General features: G+C 41.0%; 1 protein-coding gene across 1 annotated transcript in view; it reads right to left on the reverse strand.

Moving 5' to 3' along the window:
- DAPK1 (death associated protein kinase 1) overlaps positions 1-13873 on the reverse strand; it is a 257141-nt gene that overhangs the window by 76224 nt on the left and 167044 nt on the right. Inside the window, exons 10-12 of the mRNA XM_082258253.1 lie at positions 12059-12148; positions 7437-7529; positions 2950-3069 (exon numbers count right to left, since the gene is read on the reverse strand). Coding sequence (XP_082114379.1) covers positions 2950-3069; positions 7437-7529; positions 12059-12148 — 303 coding nt within the window. The remainder of the gene's footprint in view (positions 1-2949; positions 3070-7436; positions 7530-12058; positions 12149-13873) is intronic.

Here is a 13873-nt window from a genome sequence, read left to right on the forward strand (position 1 = left end):
TAGCTGATTGAACAGGGAAACGTATCTAATTTTATCCCTTTTTCTCCAGAGATGAGCTGAGAAATCTACCTTGGCTTCTAACAGATGTAAACAAAGATTATGAACTTTTACTATATAAAGTCTAGGTGGTTGTTAACCTAAAGTAAACCTGCTATGAAAAATATGGAGGCTGCCATTGCAGACCTCTTCTTCTGGAGGTGCTAGTTACATGGAAGTCCCTGCTCTTGTTTTAATACTTTGTAGTCATCGACCTAAAAAAAAAAAAAAAAACTGCAAATATGTACTTTTGGCTTACTCCCTTATAGCTGTTTTTGTGCAAACAATTATTACTTTATGAAAATTCATTTAAAAAAGAAATCTAATTTTTTTTTCTCATGTGGCTTGTACATGTGCTACAGTATAGTGTGTTTTAAAAAGGAAAACTCTAATGACCCTTTCACATCCTAAGTATGTGTGTTAACAGAAGCAATGCAAACCAAGGTGTCAACAGGTCCTCAAAGCAGGGATATGAAGTCATTCAAACCTAGTACCCCTAGTATTCCCCATTCCTGAGGCAGGATGCATCCCAACAATAGGATTGAGTACTACTATATTTTAGAGTCAAACTAACAAAAAGTTCATGTTATTGGGTGGATTGTGATAATGGATGTGATCTTGTGTTTAACCACTCTCATAGGGAGGACAGACCGTTACATAGTTGGTAAGGTTGAATAAAGACACTAGTCCATCCAGTTCAACCTGTGTGTGTTCATGTCAAAGTAAAAAGGAAATCATATCCCATATCCCTGTATATTGTGCTTGTTAAGATGCCCATCTAAGAGTTTTTTGAAACTGTTAATACTTCCCACTGACACCACCGATTGTGGAAGCGAGTTATTGCCCTAACAGTGAAAAAAAAAAACCTATCCAGTTTAAGGTTAAACTGCTTCTCTTCCAATTTCATGGAGTGGCCTCATGTCTACTTATACTCCCTATGCTGGAATCGCCATTGTGGTATTAGTAGATCGCTATCTCCTCTCGAACGTCTCATCTCCAGTGCAATGATTGTAGTCGAGGAGGTCATCCAGTCTCCTTCTTAACTTTGTTGCCCTTCACTGGACTCTCTCCAGCACATCCTTTCTGAGGATTGGTGACCAGAACTGGACAGACCACTTCAGATGTGGCCGAACCAGAGTTTTATAAAGTGGCAGGATTATAGTTTTATCTCTTGAGTAAATACCCTTTTTTATGCATGCCACTAGTCTGCTAGCTTTGCTTTCTGCAGTTTGACATTACAGTTGCTGAGTCTGTCATCTACAAGGACCCCCAGATCTTTTTCCATCCTCGATACCTGCTGAGAGGTTATTGCCCTGCTTAGCTTTGTACCATCCGCAAACACGGAGATTGAGCCAATTATCCCATCCTCTATATCATTTATGAATAAAGTAAACAGAATTGGTCCCAGGACAGAGTCCTGAGATAGCCCACTTGCCACTCCAGACTAGTCGGAGTACTCGCTATTTATCCCCACCCTTTTGGACGCGCTCCTGTAACCAATTTTCTATACAAGTACAAACCCTATGGTCTATGCTTACGGACCTCAGTTTTTTTAATTAAGCATTTGTGGGGAACTGCATTGAATGCTTTTGCAAAATCCAGGTACACCACATCCACTGGCCTTCCCTTATGTAGATGGCAGCTCACTTCCTCATAGAATGTTAACAAATTAGTTTAGCAAGAACAACTTTTAGTAAATCCATGCTAATTACTACTAATGCTACTGTATTCATTAGTGAAATCTTGGATATAATAATTTATCATTCCCTCCAAAAGTTAACATACTATCGATGTTGGACTTGCTGGTCTACAGTTTACATGTCCATGTCTCTAACATTTTTTTAATATTGGTACCATGTCAGACCTTGGCCAATCCATTGGTATCATTCCTGTCAGTATGCTGTCTATAAAAGTTAGGAACAACGGTCTGGCTATTACTTGACTAAGTTCTTTAAAGCGGAGTTCCACCCTGGATTTTTTTTTTTTTTTTTTTTTAAATACCCCCGGGACAGTCAGGGCTAGTACATTCCACAATGGCTAGCCTCTGATCTGTCCCGGGTTGCACTTACCTGTTTGGACAAATACTTACCTTGAAAACGTCTTGTCCAGCGCTGCCATCTCAGATGTGGGCAGCTTGAAGCCAGCGAGATCCCCTTTGGCGTCTTCTTCCGCCTTCTTCGGTCCCACGATGCCCTGCGCCGGCCCCGCCGTCACTTCCGGGTCGCGCGCGTCATCCCTCCACAGCTTCTGGGCATGCCCAGAAGCTGTTTAGAAGGGGATGACGCGCGCGACCCGGAACTGACGTCGGGGCCGGTGCAGGTGCAATGATTCCTGGGAGCTATGACGTTCAGCTCCCAGGAATCATTGCAGAGCCAGGAAGTGACGACGGGCCGCGGCCGAGGAAGGAGGAAGTAAGGTAAGTATTTTTTCTTCGCTACGAGGTAAGTAAAAAAAAAAAAAAAAATATGCGATTATCCATTTCTTTTTCAGGTGACCTGGAGCGAGAAGATGGAAGTATTAAATTAGGGTGGAACTCCACTTTAAGGACTCTCGGGTGTAAACCATCCAGGCCTAGTGATTTATTTGCATTTTGCTTTTCAAGTCTTTTTCAGACACTGGTGTCTGTAAGCCATAAGGATACATCCTGTGATGCATTACTAATGAAACAGTCATGATTACTATACCCCTCCTTTTCCATAGTAAACACAGAGGAGAATATTGCATTTAGTACAGTTGCCTTCTCCTTGTGATTTGCAACAAATTACCCTTCATTATCCCTTATAGGGGCAAAATATTCTGACTTTGCTTTTTTACTATTAAAATAAATAATTTTTTTTTTTTTTTTTAGTGTAGGGTATTTATTTAATACAATATAAACAGGAAGTTCATTTAAAAAAAAAAAGCATATTTTACCTTATTTGGCTGATTTACATCATAGTTTGCCAAGGACCCTAAAAGGTGCTGCAAACCTGGAACATTGTCATCATTTATGGCATGAATGATGGCCTTCATAACAAAAGAATCTTCTTCATCCTGCAATAATAAAAACATGGCATTAAGTATTATCAGATATTAAAAAAATCTCCAACCCCAGTATTTCACACTGACCATCATCATGAACCATTCTTATTTCAGAGTTTCTGGCACATATCACTGTGATGGACAATCTCACCAACCATTAGCGAGGCTTTGGAGAATAGAGATCCCTCTGATTCCTCCTGTATTAAGTTGTATTGTAACTGTACTGTCTGCCCTCATTGTAAAGCGCTGCCCAAACTGTTACTGCTATATAACTCCTGAGTAATATTAACAATTCAGAATTGGAAACAAGAAAATGTTATCTTCATCAATGCAGCCCAGTTCTGTAGACTCTGGGGCACTCTATAGCATACCCAATAGGATGCAGCAGTAAAACAAATTAATTACCCTTACCCACCCTAAAAAGGAACTCTTTTTTTGAATGCAGGAATTTTCAAAGAGATTGAAGGATTGTAATTTCAGGCATTATTTTGGGGGATTACTCAAATTTTGGCTTAAAAAGAAGGTGATTTTTCGCAATGCACCACATCTTATGATGAACAGAATGGAATTTAAATGTAATTTTGTGACATTTTATTAAAGTAAAAAAAAAATAATTTTTTTTTTTTTTTTACTTAAGTTTTGTATTTATTACATAAACAATTTTTAAACAGAAGTGTCAAAGTAAATAACACATCAAACAACTTATGATGTGAGATTAATACATAACAGTCTCAAAGTGACAGCAATGGACCATATTAACGTATTAAGCTTAGTGCATTTTCTAAATCATAGAATCAAAAACATTTCTATTGAACAACATTTAATGTTCTGAAAAGAACATATAAAAAAAATGAGAAAGGGAGAGAGATAACCGATAGAAAAAGGGTATTAGAGGTGGAATCATGGAGAGGATCCTACATATGGCACTTCCGTTGGTCAGGTCTATATAATAGCCCCTTACGTACAAGGGCCCATTTGGATAAGGCCAAACAAACAATTCTTAAGTGTCTTGTATTGTAACAACCGCCCCTCACCACTACTAGGGAAAAGACACCAGCAGCATCCATTCTAATGTGTGAGTTGGTATGAACGATCCCAGAGAAAGATTTCAGTATTTGTAGATCAAAAGCAAGAAAGACTGCAATGGAGTTTGTAAAATCCTCCAAACATATACAACTAGCCTGGAGAGCATTTTTTTTCCCCCAGCAAAAGTAGAGTTTAATTTAAAAACTGCAGCAAAATACGTTTGTTTTCTTTTCTTTGCCAATGGCTTCGTCTACAATGAAATGTAAAACCCCTTTATTTTTATTTCAATATCTCCAGTTATCCAACTTTGAGTGGAGGTTCACACTATAACGATGGCAGACATTGCATGTGATTTGCAGCGCACTGTTATGCAAATCACATGCTATGTCTGTGCGATGCGAATTCAGCCATACAGATTGCATGGCTGAATTTGCATCGCATTCAGACCAAAGTCATGCAGGACTGCAACAGAATTGTATCGCATCGGTGTTCACATCTATGCGATCCGACTCCTGTCCGGATTGACAGTTCGCACTGCGATATGCAAAGAAATCTGTGGGTGTTAATACTTTGTATTGACACTCCAAGCAGTTCGCATATGGCAGTGTGAACTGCTTGCGAGTCAGGTGCGATGCGGGAACCCGCAGGGGATTCCCAGGGTTCCCTCATCGAAACCAATATGAAGCGGCACTTAGTATTGTAGTTTGCCCACAATACTGAAGCATCTTAAAGCTGGTCAAACTCAGTGTGAACTTCAGCTGGTTCCATTCCATTTCACAAAAGTTGATCATTCAATTGACTTTTGCTGAAGGAACCTGCTGGAAAATATTCAACCGATCAGTGGTTGGATCCAATCAGATGCAGCTGCTGTTTGAGTATTTTGACTGCTGGCAAGGGTGACTGTCAAAATGCAATAGCACCTGCAGGAGACTCCTTTAGAGCTTGGATGGAGGAATCGGTTCCTTTTTTCTTGTTCAGCCCACTGGCTAAAAAAAAAAATTATTAGTGTATGGCCAGCTTAAGCTTAAAGAATTATTTATAATGTGTTCCCTGTGTAACAATGCTGAAGTGTTACTTTTATCACCAATAGATATGGAAAATGGAAGGGCTTTAGTTGTTCTTTTTATACTCTATTCCATAACTTAATGTGAAATATTTGACAGGATGGAGACCTGGGGGAACTGTTAAATTGTAGCTTCGGCTACCTTGGTAATGCTGCAAAGCAAAGCATTTTCTGTTCTTTGATGGCTCAGGAAACGTCTTAATGACTTATTTTCTGCTGTCGTCTTGGTTTTTATCAAAGTTGTAGAGCAATGCACGCAAATTGTATCCCAACCCCTGTAGTGTACAATCCCAGGGTACCACAGACGTGCACAAATCTAGATAATATCAGAAAATGTTTATTGTGCAATGTTCCCTCTACTTATATAATGCTTCCACAGAGGAAACCACTATCATTATTTGAACTACTGCTACCTGAGGAAATTAAGGTAAATGCACTGTTAAATAATGATCTACAAGAGTGGTTGTCAACTTATGCAGCCCCTGAGATCACCAAAGGAGCAAACATATTGTTCTATGTATGTAATGCTTGAGATTACTGTAATAAACTGCAGACCTAATAGAGGAAATTAGGTTCAGAGAATGTTGACAGGATACATTTTTGGCTGGGGATATGCTGCATAATACAAAAGGAAAATGGGAACAGGTTACATAAGGCTTGTAGAGATCAATGCTATTACCCTAATCAATGTTCCCAATACAAACTGCTGAGGTCTAAGGGCCTCACATCATATGCCAAAGGTAAGCAGTTTGGCCACCAGGGATCTACAGTGTTCACTTTTCCCTCAGAAAAAAAAACCAAATGTTGGTTCAAATAGCATAAATTTTGCAAGCTTATTTTGAGCAGGTAACAATGGTAGGGTGACCAGATGTCCCCCCGGACTGAGGACACTATCCCCGGTTTTGTCCCCACTTTGCAGGACCTAGCCTGAGCGGGTGCACCGCGAGCTGGGGCAGAGGGGGGCCCCCCAGGCCGGCCCTACCATGGGTCCCGTGGGGCCTATTGGGCTGCTTTGGAGGGGAGGGGGCAAACACCGCCTGATTACACAGAGCAAGATTCTTCTGCTTACCCGGCGTGGCCGCGGTCATACAAAGTCCCACCTCCTACCTATGATAGACAGCACACTGGTGACGTCTATCATAGGAGCCGGTTCAGGAGGAGAGACTTCGTATGAAGTCGGCTGCGCCAGGTAAGCGGGAGATGCCTGCTCTGTGTAATCCAACGGATCTCTAATCCCCATGCACTGATCACTCTGCATTGATGGGGTACTGATCAATCTGCATTGATCTGCCACTGGTGAGGCTGCATTGATCTGGTACTGATGTATGTATGGATGTATATCCGTTTACAATAGGGATCGACTGATATCGGCCACAAACTTGCCGTTACGACCGAAATTGCTTCAAGTGGTTGTACCCCAAGATTAAAAAAAAAAAAAAAAAAAAAAGACTATTCAAAACAGCCAAACTTGCAGTTTTGAATGCTTTTAAGTGCAGAGTAGGGATTTGGGGTCTTACAGACCCCAGATCCCTCCGAAAAGAGTACCTGTCACTGGCTATTACTGTCACAAGGGATGTTTACATTCCTTGGGACAGCAATAAAAGTGATAAAAAAAAAAAATGAAAAGGACAGTGTAAAAATAAAAACGTTAAATGTCCAGAATATCGGCACCTAATATCGGATATCGGCCTGAAGGGTGGCCAGAAAATCGGTATCAGTATCGGCCCTGAAAAAACGATATTGGTCGATCCCTAGTTTACATCCATCTGCTCATAGGACATACTGTACATTGTAATTTAGTCTGGATCTGTCCAAAAAACTGACAGTCCATGTGAAAAAAAGCTAAAAGAAAAACAATGTATATTTGATCGTTTCCTGGGTCCCCACAGTTATATTGACAATATAGGTAAGGCAATACAAGGCCATCAAGACAAAAAAAAAAAAAAAGATACAGAGCAAATTTTGTAAAAAGGGATATTGCTCTTGTTTTATTTAGGACATTGGAAAGCTTGCACCCTTTCTGAAGGATATTGACTGTACATTGGTACCACAGTTCAGGTGCTGTGTGGATAAATACTGACTCTAATTATTGCAGTTAATGATCCAGCAATGTTGTGTAAAGCCACAAATCCCTATGCCATGTTCCCTTTACATAAACTCATTTGAGGCATTAAAACCAACTGAGCATGTTGGCGATGGTATATCATGTAGGCAGTATTGCTTTTCTAGTAAGCCCTGTGCACATAAATGAGTGAAAACTCAATTGTTGGGGTTGATTTTCTTCACTTACCAGAGTGTCATCACTTCTAGCAATACTCATGTTGCTTCTGGATAAGAAAGATCTCGATAGTCTTTGGCACAGGGATATTAAGCGGACAGATTGCTTGAAAAAGAGAAGACATTGCATGTCAGTTATCCTCAGTCAATCGTGCCAAACTGCACAGAAAATGTACCTTTCTCAACTGACAAACCCTAACTAAAAGCGGTTTACAGTCTGGCAGGAATGGGAAAAAATGTTCAATCCTACACACTGGACATGCTATGATATCTTCTGCAAGTCCCAGATATTGCAGTTAATTATTTCATTTGAAGTTCCCAGTATCCCACTTGCTCCCTACAGCGTGTACGTTTATTATCACGATCACCCAAAAAGGCATTTTACAATATTTAAAAATTGCCTAGGCTGATTTTTTCATTATAAGAATTATTTGACCTAGAACTTCTATACTAAGAATCTCTATTCCCTAGCCTTATCTACATCGGTGATTTTTAGATATACTAAAAGGGTGACAAAAATAGACTTTCAACTGCAGTTTACTCGCCAACGGTCACAGTAGACGTGAGCCGAGATCAGTGTGCATGAAGGTAAGCAAGCTTATATTGTAAACCATGCCAAATCATAGCCATCACATCATTTTAAACAGATTGTTGAATTTCTCTAAGGCCCCTTTTACACATGTGGACCGTTCATTTTATCAGTTCAGTCACGTTTTTTTCATAGAAAAAACAGATGATGTTTGCATCAATTTCTCACCAGTACAGTGCCCTAGGATAGAATTCACAGCGCTTCACCTTTTCCACAATTTAATATGTTACAGTCTTATACTTAAATGGATTAAATTCATTTTTTTCCTCCAAATTCTACAAACAATACCCCCATAATGACAACATGAAAGAAGTTTGTTTGAAATCTTTGCAAATTTATAAGAAAAAAAAAAATCCCATGTACATAAGTATTCACAGCCTTTGCCATGACACTAAAAATTGAGCTCCTGTTTCCACTGATCATCCTTGAGATGTTTCTACTACTTGATTGGAGTCCACCTGTGGCAAATTCAGTTGATTGAACATGATTTGGAAAGGCACACACCTGTCTATATAGTCCCACAGTTAACAGTGCATGTCAGAGCACAAACCAAGCCATGAAGTTCAAGAAATCGCCTGTAGACCCTTGAGACAGGATTGTATCAAGGCAAAGATCTGAGGAAGGATACAGAAAAATTTCTGCAGCATTGAAAGTCTCTTACGGAAGAAGTTTTTAACCCCCAGGACTCTTCCTAGAGTTGGCCGCTCGGCCAAACTGAGCGATCGGGGGGGAGAAGAGCATTAGTCAGGGAGGTGACAAAGAAAACAATGGTCACAGTGTCGAGAGAGAGAGAAGAACCTTCCAGAAGAACAACCATCTCAGCAGCACTCCACCAATCAGGCATGTATGGTAGAGTGGCCAGACAGAAGCCACTCCTCAGTAAAAAGCATATGACAGCCCATCTGGAGTTTGCCAAAAGGCACCTGAAGGACTCTCTGACCATGAGAAACAAAATTCTATGGTCTAATGAAACACAGATTGAACTCTTTGGCCTGAATGGCTAGTGTCATGTCATGGAGGAAACCAGGAACCGCTCAATACCTGGCCAATACCACCACTACAGTGAATCATGGTGGTGGCAACATCATGCTGTGGGAATGTTTTTCAGCAGCAGGAACTGGGAGACTAGTCAGGATTGAGGGAAAGATGAATGCAGCAATGTCAAGAGACATGCTTGATGAAAACCTGCTCCAGAGCACTCTGGACGTCTGACTGGGGTGAAGGTTCATCTTCCAACAGGACAACGACCCTAAGCACACAGCCAAGATAACAAAGGTGTGGCTATGGGAAAACTCTGTTAAAGCAGTAGTATACCGCTTTTTTTGACTTTTAACTACAGGTAAGCCTATAATAAGGCTTACCTGTAGGTACAATTAATATCTCCTAAACCTGCACAGTTTAGGAGATATTTGCACTGCATTCAGCCGCTGACGCGTGCGGTGCATGCGCTCTGAAGGTCCGACGGACCTTCAGAGTTCCTTGCCTAGAATTGCCGGAAAATTACTCTCGCGCGCATGCGCGGGAGTAACGTCATCGCGGCTCTGGCCAATCACAGCGCCGGAGCCGCTGAACCCCGGAAGAGATGCCGAGGGATCATGTCCACTCCCACAGCGGTGTCCGGGGGTCCGTGTCGGGCCTACGTTCTAAGGTAAGTGTTTCATAATGAGCTAGTATGGGATGCATACTAGCTCATTATGCCTTGGTCTTGCAGGTTTTTTTTCCTTTGAGTATACTACCGCTTTAATGTACTTGAGTGGCCCAGCCAGAGCCCAGACTTGAACCCGGTTGACCAGCTCTAGGGAAATCTGAAAATGGCTGCGCACCGACGCTTCCCATCCAACCTGATGGAGCTTGAGAGGTCCTGCAAGGAAGAATTGGAGACACTGCCCAAAAATAGGTGTGCCAAGCTTATAGTATCATACTCAAAAAGACTTGAGGCTGTAATTGGCCTCAAAGGTGCTTCAACAAATTATTGAGCAAAGACCGTGAATACTTACATACATGTGATTTTTATTTTTAATACATTTGCAAAAATTTCAAACAAACTCCTTTCACGTGGTCATTATGGGGTATTGTTTGGAGAATAATGAGGAAAATAATTAATTTAATCCATTTTGGAATGAGGCTGTACCAAAATGTGGAAAAAGTGAAGTGCTGTGAATACGTTCCGGATGCACTGTATTCTCATCAGTATCTCATCAGTTTTTTTTACATCCACTACCAAAACAAAAACCATCTGTTTTTCTATTTATATCAGTTTTTCATCCGTTCCGTTTAAAAACAACAAAAATAGAGCTTTGATCCATTCGAAAAAACAGATGTTGACGGATGCGGATGTAAACTGATGTAAACGGAGGATCATCCGTTTACACCTGTTTTTCCATAGAGATGCATTGATATCCGTTTTTCATCCTTCAACGGAATGGGCCACATGTGTGAACGGGGCCTAAGGCTACAAATCCAAGCATGGGTTGACTAGATAAACCTTGGTTAGAGGACAAATCAGTGAATTAAACAAATCTAACTCCATCATTCTTTATTTTTTTGGAAACTATAAAAGTTATGAATTTCTTATAAATGTCTTTTTACTAAACATAGTACAATTGGATACACTGTACCACAGTAAAGAGCAAGTAAGTGAGGAAATGTATCTATAAACCCCTCTATGCTCACAGTGTCCGTTTTATTAGAGGAACCAAACTTCCAATACTTACCTTTCCTTTAACAGTTTGACGTCCTTCGCCAGCATCTTCTACCCAGGGTTGCCAACTGTCCGTAAATTTATGGACAGTTTGTAAAAAAAAAAGGGCACTTTTCAGCTGTCCGTAAATGTCAATGAACAGCAGAAAAGTTCCCATAAAAAATTCACTCGTCCCCAGCTCCGGAACTGTGCCTGGAGCAGAGCTGCTGGTAATCGAGTGAGAATTGCTCAGGCTCGGTCTGAGCCGGCCTATTAGTAATCGGTTGAGCTCAGCTTGGTTTAGGCAGGGGGGGGGGGGGGGGGGGCTGCATGTGCGCAGTGATGTCATGGCACCTTTTCCTGAAATTTGAAAGAAACTGCAAAAGGGGAGTGGGAGGATCAAACATCTGAGGGTGAGCCTGTCTTCACTGCCCTGCACAGAATCCAGCAATTACTGCTAGAGGAGGAGGTCAGCGTGTGACCACTCCAGGCCACACAGAGTCTGTGGGGGGGGGGGGATGGGGTCACTGATGTAAGGGGGGAGTAAATACACGGGCAAGAGGGAACACTGAAAAAGAGGGGAGTGGGGACACCGATATAAAGGTTCCTCCTTTTTTCAGAAGCCCCCCCCCCCCTTACCTTAGCTTCCAAAAATCTGTGTGGTGCTCCTTTACAGAAAAATATTATAAACTTATGTGACAATCCTTATTGCATTTCCAAATAACTGAAGTGACCACATGCACATCTCACAAAGTTCAATCATATACTCATCAAAATACACGGTGCAGTTTCCTTTTAAGAACCATATATGTAATAACGCAAAAGAATAATAAAATACGGTTTATCTTTTGGGTTGTTACATACTTGGTAGAGGAGTACACAGGGGCTCTGTGCTGGACCACAAACTGAGCTGCCCTTGAGCAGCTCAGTGTACAATGGAAAGAAGACTCTGAGCAGGTAATAGGTTTATTTTACATGCAGTGACTCTTCTGCAATAAAATAAACCTACCTGCTTGCTCGCAGCCGCTTTAACATTACTCGGCATGATAACTTGTATTCACCCAGAAATAGAAACTGCCACAGGTGGCGCGGATAGACCTGAAACTAAAAATGGAAGTTGCTAGTATGCTATCTGACTACATATATATTTCTATTACCTAATCTGAGGCCTACTTTGCAAAGCTACATGGTGGAGTAGTGTGGCACAAACGTGTAGGTATAGTTTGCTCATATATAAGGGATGGGTATACAGAACTATATACAGTATGTAGGGGTCTATCTATCTATCTATCTATATATAGATAGATTTCCAACTGTCTCTGAATTGTTCTGTATGGTACATATAATGAGAAAACAGAACACTTACTTTCCATTTTCTGCGCGCAGCAAACTTCTTGAATTTCTCCATATTCACTGCAGAGGCTTTTCTGCTGAGTGCTTGTTGGTTATCCTTAGGCTGTGACAAATATATAGAACAGTCAGAACAGCTGTGCGCTACACTCAGGGGGAGTTTTGTTTAAAGCATGCACAGAATAAAAGGCCTGACAATGGAAATAATCACACTCCATACACTGCAGTGTTTTTATGTAACTAATCACACTGAACAATAAAAGCAGTAAACTGTAAAAAGATCACTTCATACGTAGGAGGAGGAGGTTGGAAATGTGTGATTTATGTTCTTTATTTTGTGTCTGCACTGATCAGCAATGGGGCATCTGGGGGAAGAATGTGGGCCAGTTATTACTGCTGCAATAAGCTACAAGGTAAGATGGAGTTCAGCTTCTCCCAAGACGTGACTAGGGAAATTAGAGGAAACCACACTGCCAGTTATTAATATTAACTCCATCAATAAAGCTGAACTTTTCATTACAACACTCACTGCACTGGTAATTTAGCAGCTTGCCAAATCTCAAATCTCATATTGCTTGTACACCAACAGAGAAAAATAAATAACTACTGCATATAGTTAGAGGGACGCATTAAGTCCAATGTCAGTAATTAGTAACATTATCTTAATGCTCTAGATAGAACTACCAGCTCATTGGCTCCTAATGAAACCTTATGCTATTCTGGAATTAAATTGCATGACAAACGCCAAACGTGTTTGACTCTACTACTAAAAATGGTTTAGTAACAGAGATTGTTACACAAAGAACAAGTCATAGGAAGGTGTCATAAGAATTCAGCAGGGAAGATAAATGGGGCATTACTTGAGTAACCAATCCGATTTCAGCTGCTTGTCTGTTCACCAAACACCAAAATAATTGAACAAAAATGAAAACAAGCACCTGACTGGTTACAGTCTCCAAGGCACTTTGTAGATATTCCTCTACTTGGCTGCTGGGTTTCCATGTACTAATAGGGTAATTGCTTAAACTGCACAGAAAGTAGATAAATATTTATCCAGGGAACCTGCCAGGGTAGAATATGGGAACCATTTTATGACTTGTTTTTAAAGATCTATGGTCCTCCACTTTTTTCGTGTCAGTCTTTCACCTCTAGGTAAGTGATTTACCTGGAACAAGCATGTGCATATCAGGTTTACCAAAAAGTCATTGGCAGCATGCTTCTTCCATTTCACTATTCGTTCTGAGGATTGCACTTTCAAAAACAAGCTTGTATAGGAAGCTCCCTCACCTCTATCTTGATAGGTTTCCTATATGATTAAGTGCATAGCTTATATCTTTAGTTTAGCTACAGAGTATAAATGGAAGATCTCGCAAACTGTCCAAGGTTCAAAGACAATTATAGCTAAAAGCCTGCGTTCGCTAATATGTTTCAACCCTAAAAAAGTGATAATACCATTTTCTTTAGACTCCATTCACACTAGCGCGACTTGTCCGGCGACTTGGTTTAGCACAGGACCCGTTCTAATAGGAGCGACACAAGTCGCTCCGACTTAGAAAAGGGGTCCTGTACTACTTTGGGGTGACCTGGAGGCGACTTGCATTGACTTCAATTGTATGAAGTCCGTGCATGTCGCGCCGAGGTCGCGGTGCATGCTGTGCACCGCGACTTCACAGGTCGCCCCAGCAAGTCGTGTCGCCCCTGTGTGAATGGACTCTTAAGGTTAAAACAAGTCAGTTTTTTTGGAACCTAGTACTGTGTGTGGGATTATTCATACATACAGTACATAGCTCTGCAGCTTCGGTCATGGAAACCTCTACCAGCACCAGTGCTC

This window comes from Pelophylax lessonae (genome assembly GCF_965119305.1).
Source record: "Pelophylax lessonae genome assembly, chromosome: 1".
In the NCBI taxonomy this organism is placed as follows: domain Eukaryota; kingdom Metazoa; phylum Chordata; class Amphibia; order Anura; family Ranidae; genus Pelophylax; species Pelophylax lessonae.